Source organism: Pipistrellus kuhlii, unplaced genomic scaffold, assembly GCF_014108245.1.
Source record: "Pipistrellus kuhlii isolate mPipKuh1 unplaced genomic scaffold, mPipKuh1.p scaffold_m20_p_2, whole genome shotgun sequence".
NCBI classification, from domain to species: Eukaryota; Metazoa; Chordata; class Mammalia; order Chiroptera; family Vespertilionidae; genus Pipistrellus; species Pipistrellus kuhlii.
In genome coordinates, this window is record NW_023425515.1 from 47973044 (window position 1) to 47999350 (window position 26307).

General features: G+C 41.2%; 1 protein-coding gene across 24 annotated transcripts in view; it reads left to right on the forward strand.

Annotated features, from left to right (window-relative positions):
- Nucleotides 1–26307, forward strand: part of LRCH3 (leucine rich repeats and calponin homology domain containing 3) — a 104846-nt gene that overhangs the window by 65403 nt on the left and 13136 nt on the right. For 8 of the 24 annotated variants that reach the window (XM_045583909.1, XM_036447048.2, XM_045583901.1 and 5 more), the window contains exons 10-17: nt 1579–1655; nt 6757–6802; nt 10439–10588; nt 12682–12732; nt 13713–13766; nt 20639–20710; nt 24779–24827; nt 25446–25553. In XM_045583909.1, coding sequence (XP_045439865.1) covers nt 1579–1655; nt 6757–6802; nt 10439–10588; nt 12682–12732; nt 13713–13766; nt 20639–20710; nt 24779–24827; nt 25446–25553 — 607 coding nt within the window. The remainder of the gene's footprint in view (nt 1–1578; nt 1656–6756; nt 6803–10438; nt 10589–12681; nt 12733–13712; nt 13767–20638; nt 20711–24778; nt 24828–25445; nt 25554–26307) is intronic. The other 16 variants (XM_045583906.1, XM_045583898.1, XM_045583895.1 and 13 more) reach the window with 14 other exon arrangements.

Genomic DNA, 26307 nt, shown 5'->3' on the forward strand with positions numbered 1-26307 from the left:
TCCTGGATTTGTAAGTCTATTTCTTTCCCCAGGTGGGGGAAGTTTTCTGTCACTATTTCAGTATGTTTTCGGTATATAGCTCTCTCTCATCTTCTGGGACCCCCATAATTCTGATGTTGGTTCGCTTGAAGTTGTCCCAGAGTTTTCTTACATTATCTTCAATTTTCTGGATTCTCTTGCCTTCTTGCTTCTGCGGAGGAGTATCTTCTGGCTCTTTATGTTCCAAATCTTTGACTTGATTCTTGCGATTTTCCATTCTGTTTTTAGGACTCTTTATAATATTTTTTATTTCAGACAATGTATTCTTTATTTTTTGTTGAGCCCTTATTTTTCTTTTGATTCCTTATTAATTCTAGTCAATCCCTTTTCATATCTTCATAGGTCTTATCGGCCTTTTCTAGGAAATTCTTGAAAAACCTTATAAGTGTAAATTTGAACTCTATATCCAGTCACTTTTGTCCTCCATTTCTTTCGTTTATGATCTGTTTCGTTGTCTCGGCATTTTCGCAGCTTCCCTGATGGGGCGGAGTTTCAGGGGGGAGCCTACAGCCTTGGCTTCCCTCAGCCCTGCCCTATGCAGCTCCTGAGTCTCAGTAATCCCCAGGGTCCTTCAGTACTCATTGCAAGCACCTCTGAGAGAAAGGTGCCCTCGATTTTCGCCTGCTACCAAACTGTCTAGGCCGGGCGTCCTCAAACTTTTTAAAGTGGGGGCCAGATCACGGTCCCTCAGAGAGCTGGAGGGCCGGACTATATGAACTACTAATTCCTACTGTAACACCTCGGCTGCGCTCACTGCCCAAAAAACCTGGTGGGCCGGATCAGACTCCTCTGCGGGCCGCATGTGGCCCACGGGCAGTAGTTTGAAGACCCCTGCTCTAGGCTCTCCCCCAATGAGCCTGGAATTGGGGTTCAGTTCATTTGGAAGTGGAGTTGCAGGTGGTGTTCAGAGTAGCCCGGAGCTTTTGTCTCCTTCCTGCCAGAGCAATCCCGCGGCATAGCCAGTCGTCCCTTCTCTGTGCGCAATGTGCGTGCCTCCGGGACCTCCTTTCGCCGCTCCCCCGGGATTCTGCCTTACAGCCCGGCTCCCTTTGAATAAGCCTGGGTCCCCAGGGTCTGGCCTAGAACTGGGATTCAGAGCAGTCGGAACTGGGGTTCAGCACAGTCGGAGCTTTTATTTCCTTCCTGCTAGGGAACGCCAGCCAGGCACTCAGCCGCCCCTCCTTTCCGGCTCAGACCTCTCTGCCCACGCAGCGTGTCTCAGTACCTTAGGCTTTTACAGCTCCTCCGCTCTTCCTTCTGGTTTTCTCCTTGCTTCTCCTTGTAGAATTTCCAGTCAGTCGACTTTCCTGTAGTACTGGGTAATGTCCATTTTATATTTTAGTTGTATTTTATTGAAATTATTGTTTTCGCCTGCGGCTAGATGTTTACCTGTGCAGCCATCTTGGATTCTCCTGCGAGCCTGGTTTCTTCAATATATATATAAATATATTTCTAAATGTCAAGTTGAATGCGAACTGTGTAATCACGGTGTTCTGGATATATATTTAAATTGATTTATTTCTACTTTTTTTTATGTAGAGTTCACCAATAAAGCCAGTACCCACGAGGGAGTTTCAAAAAACAGAAGACATAAGAAGATATTTATATCAAAACAGGTTTGAAAAATCAATTCTATTCATTTTTTTCTGTCCTAACACTCAATAAAAAGCATGAAATGATTTTAGTTTTATATAGATCTGTGTATAAAGAAGACATTTAGATATCGTGTGTTTAAGACACTCAGTATTTAGATCTTTATGATAATATTCCTTAGTGCTCATGTAATAGCAAAACAAGTAAAATTGATTTATTGTTTCTAAATTGAGATCACCTAAAGCATTACCTAAACAATTATTTGATTTGAAGATACCATGTTTCCCCGAAAATAAGACATCCTCCGAAAAGAAGACCTATTTATAGGTTTCCTTCTGAGTGAAATATAAGGCATCCCCCTGAAAATAAGGCCCCCCTAGGCTAAACATGAGAGATTTGGTCCACTGGTTCTCAAAGAAATGGAGTCACAAGAAATTCACCAGGAAATTCAGGAATTAGATTGTTATGATGATGTTCCAGAAGATGATGACATGATTGTCATTGAATAAATGAGTAAATTCTTGATACTGTAAGATTCACAGTTTGTCTGGTTTGTGTTGACAACTACCGTACTACCGTACCGTATACAGGTAATAAATTTCCTTTATTTTCATTTGACAATAAATGTGTACCGTATTCTTCTTCATGGAAAAATAAGACATCCCCTGAAAATAAGACCTAGCGCATCTTTAGGAGCAAAAATTAATATAAGACACTGTCTTATTTTCGGGGAAACGGTAGTTAATAAGATGAGATTTTTGTGGTGACAATATGGATTTATCCATAAAGAGAGCTAAATGAAATTTTTAGCCTTTGTTTTTTTTTTTCTTCCTCTTCGTTTTTATGAACTCCTAAAACAGTAGACTTGGCATACCTATTCCTTTTTTTTCTTTTTTTAATATATTTTTTTTATTGATTTTTTTACAGAAAAGAAAGGAGAGGAATAGAGAGTTAGAAACATTGATAAGAGAGAAACATCAATCAGTTGCTTCCTGCACAACCCCTACTGGAGATGTACCCACAACCAAGATACATGCTCTTGACTGGAATCGAACCTGGGACCCTTGAGTCCTCAGGCCAACGCTCTATCTATTGAGCCAAACTGGTTAGGGCGGCATACCTAATCTTAAAACAATAGTATATTTAGTATGTCATACATAGTTCTTTACTTATGCTTGACAGGATATTATAGTTTAGGGCACTAAGATAGAGAGGGATAAAGAAAATGGGGAGACTAATTAAAGAAATGTATAACTTGGCCTTTTATAGTTTCATCAGTCAGTTCATAGTGATTTAGTTAAATTTTGTATCTTTGAAATTTATCTCAAAATGACTTTTTAGTTGCCATGTCTACTTTTACTGAGAGTGTAGTGTTTTAAGATTACAATTTAGGGATTTCCTATTACATTTTCCCATTTTGAATGGACCTAGACTCTATCTCCTGGCCATGGTAGTTCCTATATTCATCACAATTAAAGCTCAATATCTCTAGGATTTAGTATAAACCCTCAAGGTGAAAACCAGCTTTTTAGCCCAGTTGCCTTGTGTAATGGTTTCTAATGCTTATGTAACAAATTATCACAAATTTAGCAACTTAAAACACATTTATTATTCTGCCGGGTAAAAATCTGTATAGGATCTCCTTGGTTGTTTGCTTTGAGTCTTAAAAGGCTGAATCAAGGTATTACCTGGCCTGGATTCTTATCTGGAGACTCTGGGGGAGAATCCCCTTCCGAGATTATACAGGTTTTTGGCAGATTGCATTTCTGTGCCGTTGCAGACTAAGGTCCCATTACCTGGTTATCTATCAGCTGGGAGTCACTTTCAGCTTCTAGAGTCCACCCACATTTCTTAGTTCATGGCTCCTTCTATATCAAGCCAGCAGCGATGGACCAAATCCTTCTCACATTTTGAATCTCTGATTTCCCTTTCTGCTGCATCTCACAAACTGTGTTGCCTTCCTCTTCTTTAAGGGTCCATTTGATTATACTAGGCCCACATGGGTAATCTCCCCATTTTAGGTCAGCTGATAAGTAACTTTAATTTCATCTGTAAAGTCCTTTCGATGTGCAATGTGTTCACTGGAGTAACACCAGATGTGGGGATGATAGGGGCCAAAAATCTGTCTATTAAACCTTAATCTAGAGTTCCTGTTTTTATTGATTTTTATAATCTGTGAATTCTTTTATTTTCATGGCACTTTAGCAGTGTGTTTTAAAATACTATTTTATTCAACATTTTAGTTGTTTCCATTGGAAGAATTATTCAGAGTGTGTAATCTGCCACAGCTAGGCACTGTAGCCATGATTATAATCCTCCCTCATCCACAGGGGATTGGTCCCAGGACCACTTCGGATTCCAAAATGTGCAAGTCTGAGTTTGCTCTCCGTATCCCCAGGTTCCACATTGGGAGATCCAACCAACCATGGATTTAAAATGTTAGTTGAGCCTGGCCAGTGTGGCTCAGTGGTTGAACATTGATCCATGAACCAAGAGGTGACCAGTTCGATTCCTGGTCAGTACATGTGCCCAGGTTATAGGCTCGATCCCAAATAGGGGGCATGCAAGAGGCTGCCAATCCATGATATTTCTGTCATCAGTGTTTCTGTCTCTCTTCCTCTCCCTTCTCTATCTTAAAAAATTTTTTTTTCAATAAAAACATATATTTTTAAAATGTTGGTTGAATCCTGATGCAGAAACCACAGATAGAGAGGGCCAACTATACTTTGAATTGTGTGTTTCCAATCACAAGACCTTAATAAAGTCTTTGAATGGGAGCTCAATAACCAGTTAATCTCTCAGATCAATGCATACAGTTGACCCTTGAAAACCATGGGTTTGAACTGCACAGGTCCACTTATACATGTTTTATTTTTTTCCCTTAATAAATACCTATACTGTTTTTGATTCACGTTTGGGGGTCCACTACACCATTTCATATTTTAATAGGTGACATGAATATCCGTGGATATTGGTATCGCTGGGGATGGGGCTAGAACCAGTTTGCCAGGGATACCAAGGGACAGCTAAGTTTGGTGTGCAAAAGTTATACTCGGGCCAAAACTGGTTTGGCTCAGTAGAGTGTAGGCCTGCGGACTGAAAGGTCTAGTCAAGGGCATGTACCTTGGTTGCGGGCACATCCCCAGTAGGGGGTGTGCAAGAGGCATCTGATCGGTGATTCTCTCTCATCGATGTTTCTAGCTCTCTATCCCTCTCTCTTCCTCTGTAAAGAATCAATAAAATATATTTATTATTAAAAAAAAAAAAGTTATACTCGGGCCCAGCCAGTGTGGGTCAGTCGATTCCCAGTCAGGGCACGTGCCTGGATTGCAGGCTCAATCCCCGGTAGGGGTTGTGCAGGAGGCAGCCAATTAATGATTCTCTCTCATAATTAATGTTTCTATCACTCCCTCTCCCCTTCACGCTGAAATAAATAAAAACATACATTTTTTTTTAAAGTTACATGCAGATTTTTTTGTAATGTATTTTATTGATTTTTTACAGAGAGGAAGGGAGAGTCAGAAACATCGATGAGAGAGAAACATCGATCAGCTGCCTCCTGCATACCCCACTCTGGGATGCACTTGCAACCTAGGCACATGCCCCTGACAGGAATCAAACCCAGGACCCTTGAGTCCGCAGGCTGACACTCTATCCACTGAGCCAAACTGGTTTCAGCTATATGCAGATTTTTTACTTTGCAAGAGGGTGGGGGTTGATATTCCTAACTGCCACGTTGTTCAAGTGTCAACTGTACTTCATTTTTTCAATTAGATATTTGCTCAGTATCTATGTGCTACTTCTGTGTGCCAAGTACTTTTCCAGGTATTTGGAAACTGCTGCAAACTTTAGTCAAAGTTCCCATCCTCATCGCGCTTTTATGCAAATGGACTTGATAATTAGAACCTACAAAACAACATCACCTCTAACTACTGGCAACTTCAGGCTACCAAAGACCTGTGTTATTAACCAAAATATCAGTCCTCAAGTTACAAAGACTCAAAGGAATTGAGTCAAACTACTACTTGCCCATTAGTCCTTGCTGAAAAGAAAGTTGCTTACTTTCTTCTCCCAATTCTCCTTCCCATCCCTTACTCTCCATGTACATTGCTCCCCACCTGTCCCTTCCATATACACATAGTACTTGGGAGAATAATAAAGGTAGGGGGATAGAGTATGATAAATTGTTAAGTATTTTATAATTATTTGCCAAGGGGGATTAAATAAATGTAAAGTCAAAACTAACAAAAATTATTGTTTTTGAAAGTACTTATTATCTAAATGTCATTTTAGTTCAGGAGAGGTGATAGTATCACGCTAAGTCTTGTAAAGTTTATTAGTTTATATTGGAAGCAATATAGAATTAAAAACCATTTAAAAATCATAGTTTAAAATTTCAGGTCCTAAATGTCAAAAAGTCACTGTTGCAACATTGTTAGTTTTAAAGAGACAGATGAGTAAGACAGATGAGAGACTTGAAGCATCAAGTCCAGTTCAGGAAAAAGATAAATACCAAACTATAAAATTAACACTGATAAATCTGAGAAGCAAGTCTTATTATTTTTTAAGCATTAAATCGGGTTTCATCATTTTCTTGAAAATAAAACCAAAAGTATCTTTACTTTTGCTCTTAAAATTGCTTTGTCAATTGAAAATGAGAGTCGGAGTTCTTTGCAAGTACAGTTACCAGGTTCTGTAGTATTCCACATGTCTGTGGATAAATTACTTTGTATATAAAAAGATCTCCATTTATATGTATCTTGTTTCAATCATGGTAGTAAAAAAGATAACATTTATGCTATAAAAAATGATACTGTTTGAAAGTGATCTCAAATAATTGCATTATCAGCATTGGCTGATCACAGACAGTTGTTAGCTGTCTATAACATGATCAGTGATATCATCATGTGAAACATGAGTTGAAGACATCAGGTAGTCCTGTAGCTTAATTTAATGACTTGGGCTCAAGTTTACAAAATTTATTTAGCCTTTAAGTGCTCACTAGACAGTTTGCCTGCTGGTTAATAGAAAGCTACATTAACAATGAAGTTTCACTTGTCTTTTATGTATCTTTCTCTTATCAAAGAGGATTTTTTTCTTTCTCCTTTTTCTTTTCTGGGTCAGGGTTCCAGTTGGGCCACTTTCTTCACTGTCACCAAGTCAAAATCAGGTAAAAAAAAAAAGTACCATTTTAGTTTTTATTATTTTTAAACTAAATTGGTTTTCCTTTTTTATAATACTTAAGTTACTATTAATTGCCAGATATCTGTGAACTTCACTACCTGTCTCCTCAGACATACAGTTAATATAATATGTACACCTGATACTTGCTAACTGTTTTTAGGTACCAGATAGAAAATAAATCTTTATCCACATGATGGCTTTATCGTATACTAGTGGCGCGGTGCACGGGGAGATAGGGGGGTCCCCTCAACCCAGCCTGCACCCTTCCCAATCAGGGACCCCTTGGGGAATGTCCAACTGCTGGTTTAGGCCTGTTCCAACGGCTGGTTTAGGCCTGTTCCCTGTGGTAGTTGGACATCCCTCTTGCAATCTGGGACTGCTGGCTCCTAACCTCTCACCTGCCTGCCTGATCATCCCTAACCACCTCTGCCTGATTGCCCTTAACCTCTCTGTCTGCCTGCCTGAATGCCCCTAACTGCTCTCCCCTGCCAGCCTGATCACCCATTACTGCCTCTGCCTGCCTGATTGCCTCTAATTGTCTTCCCCTGCCTGGCCTGATCTTTTCCCCCAATTGCCCTTCCCTGCAGGCCTGATCTTGCCCCCAATTGCCCTCTCCTGCAAACCTAACTGCCTCGGCCCCCACCACCATGGCTTTGTCCAGAAGGAAGTCAGACATCCGGAAGATGGCCGGTTGACCCATTCTAATTAGCATATTACCCTTTTATTAGTATTGATTATATAGGATAGGATTGCTTAAATGGGGGACATGGGGAAGCCTTTTTCAGCAGGAGGTGATGCTCTTGGTATACAAAAATACATAATTCCTTTATCTAGACTGATAGCCAACAATATGCACTATACTGCCAAACCAGTCATTAAAAAATTGAACCGCTTTCTTATACCTTATACCAAATAGCTATTGCCCTTAAAACTCCTCCTCAGCCCCTACCTTAGGTTCTGCCTTTGCATTTCACCCAGATTTGATTCTGATCGGTTAGTCTATGCCAATCAGTGTCAAAAGCTCCACCTCTTAGGCAGCCATTGGCTCCTTGCAGTTCTCCCAGATTTGGTTCTGATTGGTCAGTTGCTCTGCCACTCAGCATATCTGGGTCTGATCAGAGTGGCAGGGCTAATCAGCAGCTGCCCCAGGCTGCTGGTGAGTGGGCTGAACTGCTGATCTCTTGAAGAGAGAGAGAGAAGCGCAGCTGCTGGCAAGACTCGGGGAGAGAGAAAGGCAAGGGCTGATCAGCTACCACAGAGGCTGTGGAACAGACCCTGCTTTTCTCTCTCCTGGCCTCTCTAGCAGTCGTAGCAGCTGCTGATCAGCCCCGCCTCTCTCTCTCTGAGAGGTCAACAGTTCAGCCCACTCACCAGTCCCCACTCACCCAAGCCCACTGCATGTGCAACCTGGCGTTTGGTCGTCCCTTCAGTCGTTTTGGGTGTTACAAACCCTGGCTCTTTATATATCATATATAATAAAGAGGTAATATGCAAATTAACCCTCATGTCCTAACAGGATGGCTGACTATCACCAGGCATGCAGGGGGGTTAGTGAGGAACAACCAAATGATTAAACAAACAGGCTGTGTGGGGCGACCAGGCTGGCAGGGAGCGCAGTGAGGGGTGAGCAGGCAGGCAGAGGGGGAGCAGTTAGGAGTGACCAGGGTGGCAAGGAGGGGGCAGTTGAGGGTGACCAGGCCGCCAAGTGGGGGCAGAGAGCGGTGACCAGGTCAGCAGTGGGGGACAGTTAGGGGCAACCAGGCAGGCAGGTGAGCAAGTAGGAGCAATTGGTCCAGGATTGTGAGAGGGATGTCCAGATTGGAGTGTGCAGGCTGGGCTGTGTGAATTTCATGCACCAGGCCTCTAGTATATACTAATCCTATCTAATAAAAGTATAATATGCAAATTGACCATACTTCTGTCATAGCCACAAGCCACGCCTATGAACCAATCAGGAGCAAATATGCAAATAAACCTATTGTAATAAGATGGCTGCAGCCACAGAGAACAGGAGGGAGGTTTGGGTTTCCCCAGCAATGGAGGAAGCCAACCTTTCCACCTGACCTTGTCGGCCTAGACCTCCATTCGGTGCTACAAAGTGTAAATTATAGAAGGCAAATAAATCCCAACAGAAATGGTGGCAGCCGTGGATCTGTAAGAGCAGGAGGCTAGGGTTGCCCCTGTCAGTGGAGGAAACCAAGCTTCTGCAGCCCTGGCCAGCCTAGGCCTCCACTCCAGGCTACAAAGTTTCAACTGTAGAAGATTAATAAATTCCAGATATGGGGGGGAGGGAGAGGGTCGGCCTGCAAACCACCACAGGCCCCTCGCCTAGGCTGCCCCAAACCCCAAAGGGAACCCCACCCTAATTCAGGACACACTTCAGGGCAAATCAGCTAATCCCCATCCATGCACCAGCCCTCTATTCTATCTAATAAAAGAGTAAGATGTAAATTGACCATCACTCCAACACACAAGATGGCTGCCCCCATGTGGGCAAAGATCCTGCACCCATGTGGACACATGATGGCCACCACAAGGAGGCCAGCAGGGGAGGGCAGTTGATAGGTACCAGACCTGCATGGGAGGGCAGTTGTGGGCAATCAGGCCAGCAGGGGACAGCAGTTGGGAGGGACCAGGCCTGCAAGGGAGGACAGTTGGGAGCGATCAAGCCTGTAGGGGAGAGCAGTTAGGGTGATCAGGCCTACAGGGAAGGGCAGTTGGGGGAGGGGGGCCCAGACCTGCAGGGGAGAGCAGTTAGGGGGGACCAGGCCTGCAGGGGAGAGCAGTTGGGAGGGACCAGGCCTACAGGGTAGGGCAGTTGGGGGTTACCAGGCCTGAAGGGGAGAGCATTTAGGGGCAAACAGACTGGTAGGGGAGCAATTAGACATCCATCAGCCTGGCAGGGGATTGGTTAGGGGGTGTTTAGACTGGCAGGCAGAAGCCGTTAGGGGCAATCAGGAAGGCAGACAGGTGAGCAGTTGGGAGCCAACAGTTCTGGATTGTGAGAGGGGCCCCAGAGTGGAGAGGTTGCAGGCTAGGCTAAGGAACAGTCCAACCCTCCCACCCCCTCATGCACAAATTTTGTGCACCAGTACTTTATTAAAAGAAATAAAGGAGTAAGATGCAAATTGACCATACCTTTGTGACCCACCAGCCAATCAAGAGTGAGTATGCAAATTAACCCAACAAAGATGGCGCTGAGTGGCCGGGGAGGGGCAGGATGCAGGCATTCTGCACTGCCCCAACCACTCCAGGACTCTGGGCAGTGTGGGAGGCGGAAAGGCAGCTCTGGCCCAAGCGAAGGCGGTACCCGCAGCCAGGGCAACGAAGGCCCGTTCTTGCACGAATCTTCATGCGTTGGTCCTCTAGTATAGATAATAAAAGGCTAAAATGCAAATAGACCAAATAGTGGAACAACCGGTCATTATGATGTGCACTGACCACCAGGGGCAGACGTTCAGTGCAGGAGTTGCCCCCCGTGGTCAGTGCACCGGGCCTCTAGTAGTACACAGTGCAAAAATGAGAGAGAAAAATAGCAAAGTTGAAGTTGGGTCAGTAGTTCTCTAAATGGATAAGTTAGTCTTTATTCCCACTTGCATATGCAAACTGATTTTTGTTCCAGCTATCACATACAGACTTAGAACGTCATCAGAGAACAGAACACTTAGTAGAGTGCACTAGGAGAGAGGCACAGCTTGCTGCCCTACAGTATGAGGAGGAGAAAATAAGGACCAAGCAGATTCAGAGAGATGCTGTCCTGGACTTTGTCAAAGTGAGTCCTTTGAATTTCATTGGATGATATTCCTAAAGTTTCTTAGAAGTGTTTATTTGTTTTGCTGAAGCTATCAGTTTTTATTATCTTAATTAAATGGTTGGCTTTTTTTCCTCATATAAGGAATATTGAGTAAATACTACTGGTGTAATTTTTTCCTATTTGTGATTAGATTAATTGTCCTCGTGTAGATAGGCCTGAAGGCAATTAGAAGTTGTGATCTTGCTCTTCAAACAGCAGTCTCTTCCTCTTAATTACCAATCACTTTATTATCTAGCTGCCATTCTCTCAATTTTTAGTGCATTAGTTATGAAAATGAAAGAGCCTTGCAAATATTAACTGTTGTTATCTAACCTATCTCTAATTTTCTCACTTTTCCTAATACCAAAAATTTAAGAGATTCACAGGCCTTTTTAAAAAAGAAAGAGTTTCTTTAAAAAAAAAAAAGACAGACTGATTCCAAACCCTACTCTATGACCACAATAATGGCTAACTCATACTATGTCCTGAGTGCTGTTCTATGCATTATTTTTGATATTTTTAAATTAATTTTGAGAGAGAAACATCACTGTGAGAGCAAAACATCCATGGGCAGCCTCCTGCACACTCCCTCCTGGGGATCGAGTCTGTAACCTGGGCATGTGCCCTGACTGGAAATCGAACTTGTGACCTCTTGGTGCATGGGACAGCACTCAACCAACTGAGCCACACTGGCCAGGCTATGCTTGCCTTTGGAAAGTTACTGAACTATTTTGTGCCTTTAGTTTCCTTATACATGTAACATTGAACTGTTAAATATTAACTATTTCAGAATTATGGATACATCTAATACTTGTACTATGATGGTGAGCATTACACACCCTACCATCACAGTAGATTTTAAATATTATAAGAGAGATTTCAAGAAAAGCATTATTATATCTTATACATAAACTAGAGGCCTGATGCATGAAGATTCATGCAAGAATGGGCCTTCCTTCCCCTGGCTGCCGGCACCGCCTTTGCTCTCGCCAGAGCCGCCTTTCCTTCTTCCCATGCTGCCCAGAGTCCCAGAGCAGCTGGGACGGTGCAAAATGCCTGCGCCATTGCCATGGCAACAACACAAACCTTCCACCCTTCTGTATCCCCCCTCCGCCTGTATTTGCAAATTAACCTGCTATCTTTGTTGGGTTGATTTGCATACTCAGTCCTGATTGGCTAGTGGGCATTGCAAAGGTATGGTCAGTTTGCATCTTATTCTTTTATTAGTTTAGATGAGTAGGGGAGGGAATCCCAAAGCAAGAATTTGAGGCTAAAAATGATGGTTTTAATACGAGTCTAGCATTGGGAAAAGAATGTAGGATTTGGAGTCAGAAGACATAAATGCAAATCTGTTATGCCACTTAAAACTTTACAGCCTTGCATATGTCACATAACCTCTCTCATTCTCAATTTTCTCATCTCTAAATGATTATGATGTTTGTTTATTTCACAAAGTAAAAAGAAGAATCACTTGAGAGATACTGTACATAAGAACACATTGTAAAGCACTGGCTATACAGATGTTATATGTTTTTATTTGACATAATAACAGAAATTAGCAAATTGGGAAAAAGAGTCGGTTAGTTTGGAAAATTGTGAGTTTGTTTCTGGATGTATTGAGCATGAAGTGAGAGTGCAGTTTCCAGGTAGAATTGTATCCTCAGGCGGTTGAAATGCAAATGTGAAATTTGCTGATGGTTGAGAGCTCAAGCTGTTAGCCTTAGAGTGATATCTAAGCCATTAGAGAAAGAGAATGATTTCAGTATGAAAATGTAGTGAGAGATCACTACTTTGTGAATGTTTGTATGCATGTGTATATAAAAAACATAGTTATAAAATTTTCTATATATAGATGTTTATAGACATGAAAATACTGTTTGTTATTTTATTGCCTTTCCTCATTTCAATTGTAAGCTATTTCAGGGAAAGAACAATATCTTCTAACCAGTAAATCTAGAAAAATGTTATACATAAGAAATACCGAATATGATTATTTTAGTAAATAGCATTTATCATTTCTAGTGTTTCAGCTTCTAACCAATTTCCCTTTTTTGGGGATGGGGGGTCTGTAGCAGAAAACCTCACACAGTCCACAAAAACAGCAACACTCCTTAGATGGCGAGGTAAGTCTTTATAATCACCTTTATTTTGGATTTTTTTATTGCAATGGAAATGAAATGTTTTGACATGTGCTTTCAGTGATCAAAATATTGGTATTTTCCCTTTTCCCCTCACAAAATTCTTTTTATTGGATGGAAGAAGACACAAGCCAGGGAGTTTATCAGAATCTGTAGATCAGAGGGTTTTAAAAGTATACACATCCATCTGGAGATTATTTATTTCCTTCCCTATCCCCACCAGAGGGATCATCTTCCTCATCCACCAAGCATGTCACATAGTGAGAGTCCCAGAGGGGGATCAGGCATGGCTGACTGGTGTCAGTATTAAACAAAAAAGACTACATAGTATTTTCAACCTCATTGCTCATTTCCTAAGCATGTATGTTATTTATCATACTTGTACACTTGTTCACATAAGTTAACACTTCGTTTCCCCCCCTACATTTCCTTCTTGATGGTCTTTCTAGAGAATTCATTATCTAAAAATTAAAGCTTTTCAGGAAAATAACAGTTCTAAAATTTTCAATTATACTTTTGTTTTGTCTGAGAAAGGTAATAAAGAGATACCTAAACTAGAAATCATGACTCTTGGGTTGATTGGTTTTTTTTGTTTTGTTACTGGCTCACTAACTGACAAATTCTTCATGTTACTGCACCATCTGTACTTCAGCTTTCTCTTCTGTGAACAAAGAATAATCCCTGTTCCCTCTTTGCTTTAGAAAGTTTATAGGCAAATATGATCATATTTGAAGTTATTTAACCTCTTTGGAAGAGAATCATTACTCAAAACCAACTTATTAGCTCTTATGGTATGTGAATCAAAATGATATTGAATGCGGTCCTATATGTTAGCATCTTCACAATTATGTCTTAATATGGCTCTTTGCTTGTGTATTTGTGAAATATGTCATCTGTTTGCACAGTTTGTTTTGACATTGTTTGCAGTATGTTTTGACACTGCTTCATTTTTTCCACCTCTCCAGTGTCCTTTCCCATCCAGAAGGTCTCAACACACTGATGATAGTGCCTTGTTAGTGGTAAGAGCCTTGCACAAAATGGAGTTTTAAATTGCTGTGTCTAGAGATTAGAGAATAGCGATTGTATTTTTCATTCAGAAATAATCTCGATGTCATAAAACATATGGGGCATCATTACTAAATGCTTTACAAAATAGCTTGAACTGTTTTCCTACATTACTATTCATGATTTATCCAGTGGTCCAGTGTTCTGCAACCATGATTAAAATATCTTGGTTAATGTTGCAAATGTAAACCATTTGCATTGTGGACCATATTGGCTTTGTATGTGTGTTGGGAGTTTTTTAAATGTCATTTCTAATTCCAGGTGCACTTATTTTATTAATAATTAATTTAACTCATGAGTCACCTGTGTGTTAAATGGGTTTCTTTATGATGCTAATTATACAGCTGTGTATTTAACATTCTGTTTTGTCATTTCTCTTAAGCTACTGAAAATCCCAAACCTGAAAAAATTGCTTACATCTCCATGCCCATTTTTCCATTCAAGGGAAACATTAACTTGGAATGCTATCTACTGATCCTTTTTAACACTGGTTTACTTTTATTGCCTGTTTCATCAGCCAAAATACAGTGTATTATGAGAACTTTATTGAAAGTTTTACTTTTATCAGCCTTGAAAGATAATTCTAACCATTTACATATTGCTTTTCACATCATGTTTTATGTTATTTTTTCACAGTAGTATTGAAAACTGGCAGTTCAAAAATCTGCTGTGTATGTCAACTCCTGTCTTATGTGTTAGTAACTGCTGCCATTGTGCATACTATTGCATGAACTGCATACTTCAGCATGAGAGTCCTAGTATGTTAACTTCCATTGTCTGTCCAAATTTCTGTGTGTTCTGCAGTCATCATTTCCTTTGAGAAATAAAGCACATTTTAACTGGGCAGTTTTATAGATAAATGTAACCACAATTTCTGAGTTTTAGTGGAAATTTATTGACATGAGAAACAACTAATAATTTAAATCAATGCAGAGATATTGAGAGCCTTTGATGGTTCAGGCAGCTTACCAGAATTATCTCATTTTCTCCTCACAGCAACCTTAAGGTTAGTTTATCACCATTTTACAAATGATTACTGAAGCACAGACACTGGTGTGTCTTGTCCAGAATGTAACTTGCCAAGGGTAACATAGCTAGAAAGTGCCAGCCTGGATTTAAGTCTAGATTTGGCTGACTGGGGAACCTGCATTAAACACCATGCTGTATTGCCTCCCACACTATAATTGAAAATAATTTTGGAAACCAGAGATGAGATTTAAGGACATATTCTATCTAATAAAAGAGTAATATGCAAATTGACCGTCACTCCAAGACACACAATGGCTGTCCCCATGTGGACACAAGATGGCCGCCACACGATGGTCTGCAGGGGAGGGCAGTTGGGGGTGACCAGGCCAGCAAAGGAGGGCATTTGGGGGAACCAGGCCTGCAGTGGAGGGCAGTTATGGACCATGAGGCAAGCAGAGAGGGTAGTTAGGGGTTACTGGGCCAGCAGAGGAGGGCAGTTGGAAGAGACCAGGTCTGCAGGGGAGAGCAGTTGGGGAAGACAAGGCCAGTAGAGGAGGGCAGTTGGAGGGGACCAGACCAGCAGGGGAAGGCAGGTGGGGGGGGGCAGCCCGCAGGGGAGGGCAGTTAGGGCTGACCAGGTTTGCGGGGGGGTGGGGCAGTTTGGAGGGACCAGCCTGCAGGGGAGGGCAGTGGAGGGGACCAGGCTAGCAAAGGAGGGGAGTTGGGAGGGAACAGGCCTACAGGGGAGGACAGTTGGGACAACCAGGCTGGCAAGGGAACAGTTATGCGTCAATCAGGCTGGCAGGGGAGTGGTTAGGGGTGATTAGGCTGGCAGGGGAGTGGTTAGGGGTGATCAGGCTGGCAGGGGAGTGGTTAGGGGTGATTAGGCTGGCAGGGGAGTGGTTAGGGGTGATTAGGCAGAAGCAGCCAGCAGTCCTGGATTGTGAGAGGGATGTCTGACTGCCCATTTAGGCCCAATCTCGGTGGGATCTGGCCTAAACAGGTGGTCAGACATCCCTCAAGGGGTCCCAGATTGGGGAGAGTACAGGCTGGGCTGAGGGACATCCCTCCCCACCTTCACCCCCGTGCACAAATTTTGTGCACTGGGCCTCTAGTATAGGGATCCCTCAGCCCTCTCTGCCGTCTCTCACAGTCCAGGAGTCCTCAGGGGCAGGAGGTGACCCAGTGATCAGGGGAAGGTGACGCCCCACCACACCTCTGCTGCTGCCACTGCCGGCAGTGCAAGCTTCGGCCAGCCCTGATTACCTGGGTGGCCCTGGGTGACTGGGCAGCCGTCATCCAAGGCTTGCCTGTGTCTTGGGCTGGCCTTGGGCAGCTGGGCAGCCTCCATTTGAGGCTTGTCTGCACCTCAGGTGTCAGCTGGGTAGCCACCATCCAAGGCTTGCCTGCACCTTGGGCCGGCCCTGGGTGGCTGGGGGGCTGTAGGGATGGGGGGACTCCAGAGGCAGGCGCCCTGGCGGAACTGAGGGGACTGGGCACTGCCATCTTGTAGCTATGGACGCTGTCATCTTTGAGGGTGTGACAGTCAATTAGCATATTCCCTCCTTATTGCTAGGTGCCGCCATCTTTGTGAGGGTGTGATGATCACTTAGTATATTCCCTCTTTATTAGATAAGATAAATCTGAATGCCCAGACTTTTTTGTCAAGGAAAAAGTGGGATTTGAAACAATACAAGTCCCCTTAGCATGAAATTTGAAATGGCCTTTAGCCATTTCAAAATACATACACTTGTATTTTAGTTATCAGTATTCATGTCTCCCATAATGAGATGGCCTTTACTCTTTCTTCCATCTTGGAGCCTGAGGAGGCCTGCTTGGAACAGGGCTTCCATAGCAATAAACATGACTGGAGACTGTGGTTCAAGGCCATTTCGCTGGCCATCAGTTGCGTCTCCAGAACCAGAGGGCCCACACAGCTCTTCTTGAAATTGAAGGTGTTTATGCTTGAGGTGAAACTGAATGCTCTCTAGGCAAGAGATATACTTAATGTGTACAAACTAAGGAATAACACACTGTGACTTCTGGTGGCAAACCGAACAAAACCAAAGTAATCTGGGGAAAGTTAACTTGTGCTCATGGAAACAGTGTCATGGTTGGATCTAAATTCTGAAGTAATCTCCTTGCTAATAAGGCCATTGGACACAGAATCTGAGTAATGCTGTACCCCTCAAGGATTTAAACTTATTGAAGAGCAAATAAATAAAATGGATTTGTTCTCTTGTTTAAAAAGGTGGGGGGGGAGGGTGCCAAGAGCCATGTCTCACATATTTTTGTGTGCCAAATAGTGTCCAACACTACAAAAAAAAAAAATCACATTTTATTTTTTAAAATTATTTTTAACATACATTATTTTTAATTGATTTGATAGAGGAAAGAAGAAGGAGAGAGAAAGAAACATCAGTGATGAAAGAGAATCATTGATCTGTTGCCTTCTGCATGCCCCCCACTGGGGATAAGTATTAGTAATATTTAATGTCAGTTGTACTCACATTCTCTTGGAGCTGCTCTTCAGGTTTCTGTTGCTTTCATCTGTGTCCCATCTGCATCTGTATCCCTTCCACTCCTTTTTTTCTTCTTTGCCAAAAATAATGGCTTTAGCCCTTTTATATTTGAAATTGACAGTAATTCTAGTACATTGTGGTAGTGTCACCAAAGGAAGTATGCATGATGCCAAAAGAGGTAAAGAATTATAAATTTACTAGGGGCCCAGTGCACAAGTTCATGCACCTTGAAAGGAATTGTGGGCTGCAGTGGGCACAGGGGCAGATCTCAGCTCATCCTCTGCACTCCCACCTAGCCCCTCCTGCTGCTGCCCCTTGGTCCTCTGTCTGCCAGCAGCCCCACTCCTGCTGCAGCCACTCTCACGGGCTAATGGCTCTGGGCACTGCTCAGACCCACTGACAGCCTGGAGTAATTGGTGCTGGCACCAGCAGTGGATGCAAGCGGGGCCGGTGCCGTCAGTGGGTGCTAGTGGCAGCTGCTGCCCTCGTTGCCCCTCAGGAGCAGGGGAGGTGAAAAAGTCCTAAGGGAAGATCGGGGCTGGCAGCTGCCACTCACACCTGCTGACGGTGCTGAGCATTTGGGGCCTGCAGCCGCTGGACACTGACAACGGGTGTGAGTGGCAGCTCCAGCACCCGCCATGTTCCGCACACACTCTCTGGTGGTCAGTGCACGTCATAGTGACTCGTCGTTCAGTTGTTCTGCCATCCAGTCTATTTGCACATTAGCCTTTTATTATATAGAATTAAGTTATCTGGAAACCAGATGGCTGAGCCCCAAAATGGCACCAGAACCTAGGGATGGGGAGACAGAGGTTTTTAAGGACTCTAAGTGGGCTTTTTTGGCTGGGGATTCCCTGGGGAGGTCCAGATCCTGGGCAAGTCAGAGATAAAGTTACTAGTCTTAGCAAATGGAATGTGGTCTAAGTCAGTGTTTTTCAACCTTTTTTGGGCAAAGGCACACTTGTTTCATGAAAAAAATCACGAGGCACACCACCATTAGAAAACGTTAAAAAATTTAACTCTGTGCCTATATTGACTATATATAAAGTAATTCTCTTGAATAGGAATCAAATAAACACAAAGAAAGTATTTTATAATTACTTTATTATGAAATATTAAGTAAACAAAATAGTGAAAAATTATAAAGTTCTTGTCTTGTCTGCACTTACGGCACACCAGGCAACATCTAGTGTGCCGCGGAACAGCGGTTGAAAAACGCTGGTCTAAGTGAAAGGGAATATCGGTTGGGAAATTATCTAAAGATCAGTTTCTCAGGGGAGGAGGTATGGATTCACTTATTTGATGAGACCTAACAATTTGATTATAAGGAGTTCCAGGAAATCTCAACAGGTAAAGTATACACATTGTATTACTGTTGTTCTTTGGTACATTTCTTCACTTTTATCTGCCTTAAGATAGATTATGCTGTATTGTATATGCTACATGCTTTGGGATGGGGTGAGGGAAGACATTGCTATTAACTCTCATTAAAAATAGTTGTATTTTAGCCAAAACCGGTTTGGCTCAGTGGATAGAGCGTCAGCCTGCGGACTGAAAGGTCCCAGGTTCAATTCCCATCAAAGGCATGTACGTTGGTTGCGGGCACATCCCCAGTAGGGGGTGTGCAAGAGGCAGCTGATCGATGATTCTCTCTCATCGATGTTTCTAACTCTCTATCCCTCTCTCTTCCTCTCTGTAAAAAATCAATAAAATATATATTAAAAAAATAGTTGTATTTTATTGACCATCTACACATCTTTATTTTCTAAACACCCGCATGTGTTCTTGTTCATCTGTCCTATGATTCAGATATTTATGTTCCTAATTTAAATTTCTTAAAATTATTTAACTAATAAAGTCTTTAAATCATTAAGCCTTTGGCATTTTGTTGTTTTAATAGGTACTGTCTTATACAACATCCTTTGTGAAAGCTGTCTTTGATTTCCATCCATCGCCAAATGAAAAAATTATGTTTTGAGCAGCTTTTATCTGTAATCAAAATTATGTACAATAAATACTATCTCTAATTAGTTACATGTAGGATGGTGAGTGAATAGAGGATTTAAAGAAAAGGACTTGCTCATAGGTAGAAATGAAATGCTGGTTCATCCTTAAGGTGTGATGCAGAATTCTCATGTTCTGTCTTCTCACATCAGAACTATTAAATATATTACATCTAATTTGGATTAATTTTGAAAAAATATTCTTTCATGCTGGTTCTGCTCAATTAAAATGACCTATTTGACTGGACTTTTTTTTTCTTCTGTCATGGGAACACTCTGAACTCATTAGTTTTAAGGCTATTTTGCTAAAATAATCACACATGATGTTCTCAGTTTTATTTCTAAACTAGAGGCCCAGTACATGGATTCATGCACTGGCAGGGTCCCTCCGCCTGGCCTGCAGGGATTGGGTCGAAACCAGCTCTCTGATAATCTCCTGAGGTGTCCCAGATTGGGAGAGGGTGCAGGCCAGGCTGAGGGACCCCAATGGTGCATAAATTTGTGCACTGAGCCTCTAATATGCATATAAGGTCTTTGGTTAATTTCTTCCCGCCCTCCCCCTTCCCACTTTCCTTCTGAGATTCATCAGTCTGTTCCATGTTTCCATGCCTGGGGTTTCTGCTCCTGCGGTGAGAGTCTGTCCCCTAGTGGTCAGTGTGTGTCATAGCTACTGGTCAGTCGGCCAGTTGCTTAGGCTTTTTAAAATTTTTATTTACAGAGAGTAAGGGAGAGGGATAGATAGTTTGAAACATTGATGAGAGAGAAACATCAATTATCTGCCTCCTGCACACCCCCTACTGGGGATGTGCCCACAACCAAGGTACATGCCCTTGACCGGAATCAAACCTGGGACCCTTCAGTTCGCAGGCCAATGCTCTATCCACTGAGCCAAACCAGTTAGGGCAGGCTTTTATATATATAGATAGGGTTACTCCCCCCCACCCCCACCCTTATTCTTTCTGCACTACTAATATCTTAGTACACCATTTGAAAGTTTGTAAATGATCTTTCCTTTTCTGCTTGCCTGCCTGTCTGACTTTTTTTTTTCTTTTTTTTTTTTTTTTTTAAGTTTGATATTTAGAGAGAAGGGAAGGAAGAGAAAGAAACATTGATGTGAGAGTAAGACATCGATAGATTAGCTGCCTCCTGCATGACCTCCCTTACCCCCACTGGGGATCTAGCCTGTAGCTGGGGCCTGTGCCCTGACAGGATTCAGACCAGCAACCTTTTCGTTCATCAGATGATGCCCAACCAAATGAGCTACACTGGCCAGGGCCTGCCTAACATTTTGCTAACATAAATCCTGCCTTCTCTTTCTCTTTTGAAATTTAGTTGCTGTCAGGGTTGAAGCAAGCGGGCTGTGCTGGTACCCTGCCTCACTCTTCTGCCTTCAAGCCCCTCAAGGTATCTTTTGTTACTGTAATTTACCGGGAACTTTGTGGGGTGGTATGTGTTGAGATCTTAACTTTTCCAATGGATTGTTCTAACAGTAAGCAATCTGGCATCTAAGATTACATGAAATGTACTTAAACTATTTGAGTTTAACATTAATTTCACTTGAAGTTTTATCATACCAGAAACAGTCATAAATTCTTTATAAATATCATTCTCATTTTTAAAAAAATATATTTTATTGATTTTTAACAGAGAGAAAGAGAGAGAGATAGAGAGCTAGAAACGTTGATGAGAGAGAAACATCAACTAGCTGCCTCTTGCACACCCCCTTCCGGAGATGTGCCCGCAACCAAGGTACATGCCCTTGACCGGAATCGAACCTGGGACCTTTCAGTCCGCAGACCGACACTCTACCACTGAGCCAAACCGGCTTCGGCTGTTCTCATTTTCTTATCAGTAGTTTTTCTTTTGTCATGACTTATTTTATTTTGACTAATATGTAATATCAGATTTACTCTGATACTACTGTACATGCAAAGCAATTTGAGTTCCAGACCTCAAACTATTACTGCCAAAACCCTCTACCGTGGCTCTAGGAGATCCGTTTTGGTAAATAGTTTTGCAGCTACTCGGCCACTGCCATTTGCTTATATATTATCTGTGGCTGCTTTTGTGCTTAGCAGCACACTTGGAATAGTTGTGAAGGAGATCATCTAATCTGGAAACCTAAATAAAAAACCTGTAGGATATTATTTTTTAAAGGCCCATAGGGATGGTAATTCTATCTTTGTTATCATATCACACATAGAGATGATTAATAATCCTTACTGTCAAGATCCTCTCTTTTTCTAACTTCTATCTGTCCTCCTGTGGCTTATGTTTATTTCTTTCCAGAGTGGAGATTTTCTAGTAAATAGCAGTCTTCAAATGTTCTTTTTTTTTTTTTTTTTTTAAATAAATCTTTGTTGTTCAGATTATTACAGGTGTTCCTCTTTTTTCTCTCCCCATAGCTCCCCTCTACCTGATTCCCCTCCCCACCCCATTCCCTTAACCCCCACCACTGTCTTTATCCATAGGTGTAAGATTTTTGTCCAATCTCTTTCCTCATCCCTCAGACTCTCTTCCCCCTGAGAATTGTCAGTCCCCTCCCTTTCTATGTCCCTGATTCTATTATACTCATCAGTCCATTCTGTTCTTCAGATTTTTTTATTCACTTGATTTTTAGATTCACTTGTTGGTAGGTATTGTATTTGATGTCTTTTTGTTGTTCATAGTTTTTACCTTTACCTTTTTCTTCTTCTTCCTCTTCTTTGAGAATACCCTTCAGCATTTCATTTCATTAGTAGTTCAAATATTCTTTATATTTGAAAATTATTATGATGTCATCCTTGTCTTTTCCTTAAATAAACTCTGATCCTTTTACATGCTTTCCCCAGCCTTAGGAACTTTCACAAGTTCTCTGCCTTTCATTTTGGCTCCACTGTCTCCAGTACAAATATCTCTCTCATTAGAGCTCGCCTGGGGCTGAGCATAAGACAAGGATTTTTCACACTTCTTACAGAGCATTAGGTTGGCCTTTTCCATTTCAATATTAATTTTCTCAGTATCTGTTATAATTCTCAAATGTTTTAGTTAAATGACAATTTAAATGATAATTTTTACATCTTTAAATATATATATATATATATTTTATTGATTTTTTACAGAGAGGAAGGGAGATAGATGAGAGAGAAACATTGGATCAGCTGCCTCCTGCACACCTCCGACTGGGGATATGTCCAGAACCAATACATGCCCTTGACCGGAATCAAACCTGGGACCTTTCAGTCCACAGGCCGACGCTCTATTCACTGAGCCGAACTGATTTCGGCTACAATTTCTACATCTTATATCTTTTGTTTTCCAAAATACTTAATTTTGATTTTTTTGAACATTTTTACATATATATATTGATATATATTTATATATATATATGGAATAATCTCTACCTTTTTTATTTCTCTGTTTGTGCCATTGGTCCTTGAACAAGTCTTTAGCTAATCAGCTTTCTAGCTCATAGTTTTAAAAAATAAGGATAGTCTTTTGTTTCTTTATAAAGATATCCAGCTTTTGCCTCATTTGCCTATAAATTTCTTTTAGTAGTTCCTCGTTATTTTAAGTTAAATTTATTTAAATTCCATTTCTTCTCAACATTCTAAATTTAGTTTATTGCCATCTGTAAACTGAACATGTTCTCTTTTTCACTAATGAGAATGTTGTATATTACTTTACTCAAGAATGCAGCTTGCTTTTTGAATCTTAGTTCTCAGACTAAAAGTGTCAGATCAAGGAATAGTTACCACAAAATTGTCTTTTAGAGCAGTCTAAGAATTTACTCAACAGCATAGCCCCTATTTATGTATTTATTTTAGCAGTTAAAATTCCATTTCATTCAACCCAACTCCAATTAGAAATAAAAGATTTCTGGAAGTGCCTTAGCTGGCTTGGCTCAGTGTCGGTCTGTGGGCTCAAGGGTCCCGGGTTTGATTCCCACCAGGGGCACATGCCCTGGTTGCGGCTTAATCCCCAGTAGGGGTCGTGTAGGAGGCAGCTGATCAATGATTATATCTCATCATTGATGTTTCTCTCTGCCTCTCCCTGTCTGAAATCAGTGAAAATCTATTAAAAAAAGAAAAAAAGATTTCTGGAAGTAATGAAACAAAAAAGGGTGGGGGAAGGGATGGGAGCAGATATGTATGTGTATTTTAAAGTTATTCTGTTCAAAATGTGTCATAGTTATTGTAAAGTTATATTTAAAGTTTTTAGTATAATTAGATATCAAGGTCTAAAAAATTATTTTTCTAGTATCCTGTTATTCTTCTACATCTTTAATCCAGCCAACACTTCTTTTTTTAATTTTTATGTTTTTATTGATTTCAGAGAGAGGAAGAGAAAGGGAAAGAGGGATAGAAATATCAATGTTAAGAGAGAATCATTGATCTGCTCCCACCTACATGCCCCCTACTAGGGATCGAGCTCGCAACCCTGAGCATGTGTGCTGACCAGGAATCGAACCATGACCTGATTCATGGGTTGAAGCTCAACCATTGTGCCATCCTGGTTGGGCCCAACATTTCTTTATATATCGATATATATATATATATATATATATATATATATATATATATATAAATAAATATATGTGTGTGTGTGTTTATTTATTTTATTTATTTATTTATTTATTTTTTTGAGAGAGAGAGAGCAGAAGGGAAAGGGAGAGGAGAGATAGAAACATCCATGACAGAGTAATATCAGTCAGCTGCCACCTACACACCCCTACTGGGGAGGGAACCCACAACCTGGGCATATACCCTGACCGGGAATTGAACCAGTGATCTCTTGGTTCATGGTTTACGGGTACTCTCAACCACTGAGCCGCACTATTCAGACCCATTAGTTTAACTACATTTTTCTTTATTTAGGTAATTCACCTACCTCTTCTTCCTTTTTATAGTTCCTTTGTTCAATGAATTAAAAACAGCTTGGATTCAAATTCTAGTCTAGAAATACAGCTATCTGTAATATTTAAACACCTTGTTTCCTAACTGAAGTAAAAAACTTTTATCACTCTGACTTAACACATTAAATTTTATTCTGCAGAGGAGAGGGAAGAATACTTTAGAAACTATACCAGAAAAATACTAAAAAGATATTATTTCCTGTGCATTTCCCAATAAATTATTATCTTTTCTCAGTTATAAGAAAGGCTTATTATATAATAGGACTGTCTTGAGAGAATGCAATACATAAACCTTGTATTCTATAGAAATAAAAAATTTGGCCTTAAAAAAAATACATATATATCACACACATATATATATAATCCTTAACCTTTTGGCTAAGATCTTGTGTAATACCTATTTTTATAAGTGTAAAAAACATATAAAATTAAATCAATAGTCTAAATTTTCATTTCTAGACTTAATTTTGAAGGAAAGTTGCATGGTTTTTTTTCTCTTTTATAATCCTAATGTTCCCATAAATATGGAGAATACCTCTTCTTGAATAATAAGTATTGATATATCTTTTTCTCCACAGAATGGTGACAGATCTAATGCTATATCAAGTTCACCTACAACAGAAACAGGTAATAGACACACAGGTGCAGTTCATCACATCAAGATTGTAATTCTTTACCAGGATTTTCCTCATAAAGTATTCTTTTTTTCAATTACAGTTTGCATTCAGTATTATTTTGTGTTAATTTCAGGGGTACAGCATAGAGGTTAGACAGTTACATACTTTACAAAGTGCCCCGCCCCCATCCCCAATATTTAAAGTACCCACCTGGCTGATAAATTACCTCTTAGAGATGAGAAATCAGACACAATATTGGGAACTTTCTGTACATTTTAAATTTTTTAATTCAACTGGTTGTTCAACTATTCAGCTATTTGGTATGAACAAATGAGCATGAGCTAGCAGTGCTACAGGTTTGCAAGAGACTATATTCAATATATTAACATTCAGTCTACCTTTACTGATATACCAAAATAACACGACAATTAAAAATACACACAAGCTGCCTTCCTGCTGTCAGGGTTACGTTTCTGTACCAGATTTTGTACTAACAAAATTATTATCCTTTTATATCATTGCCATATTTAATTTTTTTTCATTTATTGAACTTTTGTGACATGCGTCTGTTACATATTTAATGATTTTCCATCTCTTTTTATCCAATTTACTTTCCGTGCTGATTTAGTTCATCATTCTCCTGCATATTCTTTTCCTGCTGCTACCCAGAGAAACCAGCCCCAGCGTCCTGAAAGCTTCCTTTTCCGAGCAGGTGTCAGGGCAGAAACAAACAAAGGTAGGAGGTCGTGACTAAGGGGGGAGGAGGGAATGCTTCATACAATGACATGTACTGTCACATGCTTTTAAACTACCCTGAGTTGTCACCTTGGCAAGAGCTTTGGATTCTGCATTTATCTGTGATCTCACAGACATGAAAGCAGGAGACTCTTGTTTGAACTTGTTGTTTTTAATTTTTTTAAATTGATTTTTCAAGAGAGGAAGGGAGAGACAGAGAGAGAGAAACATTGATGTGAGAGAAAACCATCAGTTGGTTGCATCCTGCACTTGCATCAACTGGTGATTGAATGTGCAACCCCAGCATATGCCACAACCAGGAATTGAACCCTCCGCCTTTTAGATGTACAGGTTGACACTCCAGGCAACTGAGCCACACTGGCCAGGGACTGAATTTGTTTTAATTAGAAAGTTTCTTGGCCCTGGCCAGGGAACTCAGTTGGTTAGAGCATCATCCCAAAACACCAAGGTTGCAGATTCATTCCCCTGTCAGTCAGTATACATCCAAGAATCAACCAGTGAATGCATAAATAAGTGGAACAACAAATTGATACCTCCCTCTCCCTCCCTCCCTCCCTCCCTCCCTCCCTCCCTCCCTCCCTCCCTCCCTCCCTCCCTCCCTCTCCCTCCCTCCCTCCCTCCCTCCCTCCCTCCCTCCCTCTCTCTCTCTTTCTCTCTCTCTCTCTCTCTCTCTCTCTCTCTCTCTCTCTCTCTTTCTCTCTCTCTCTCTGCCACTCCTCCCCTCTCTCCCTTCC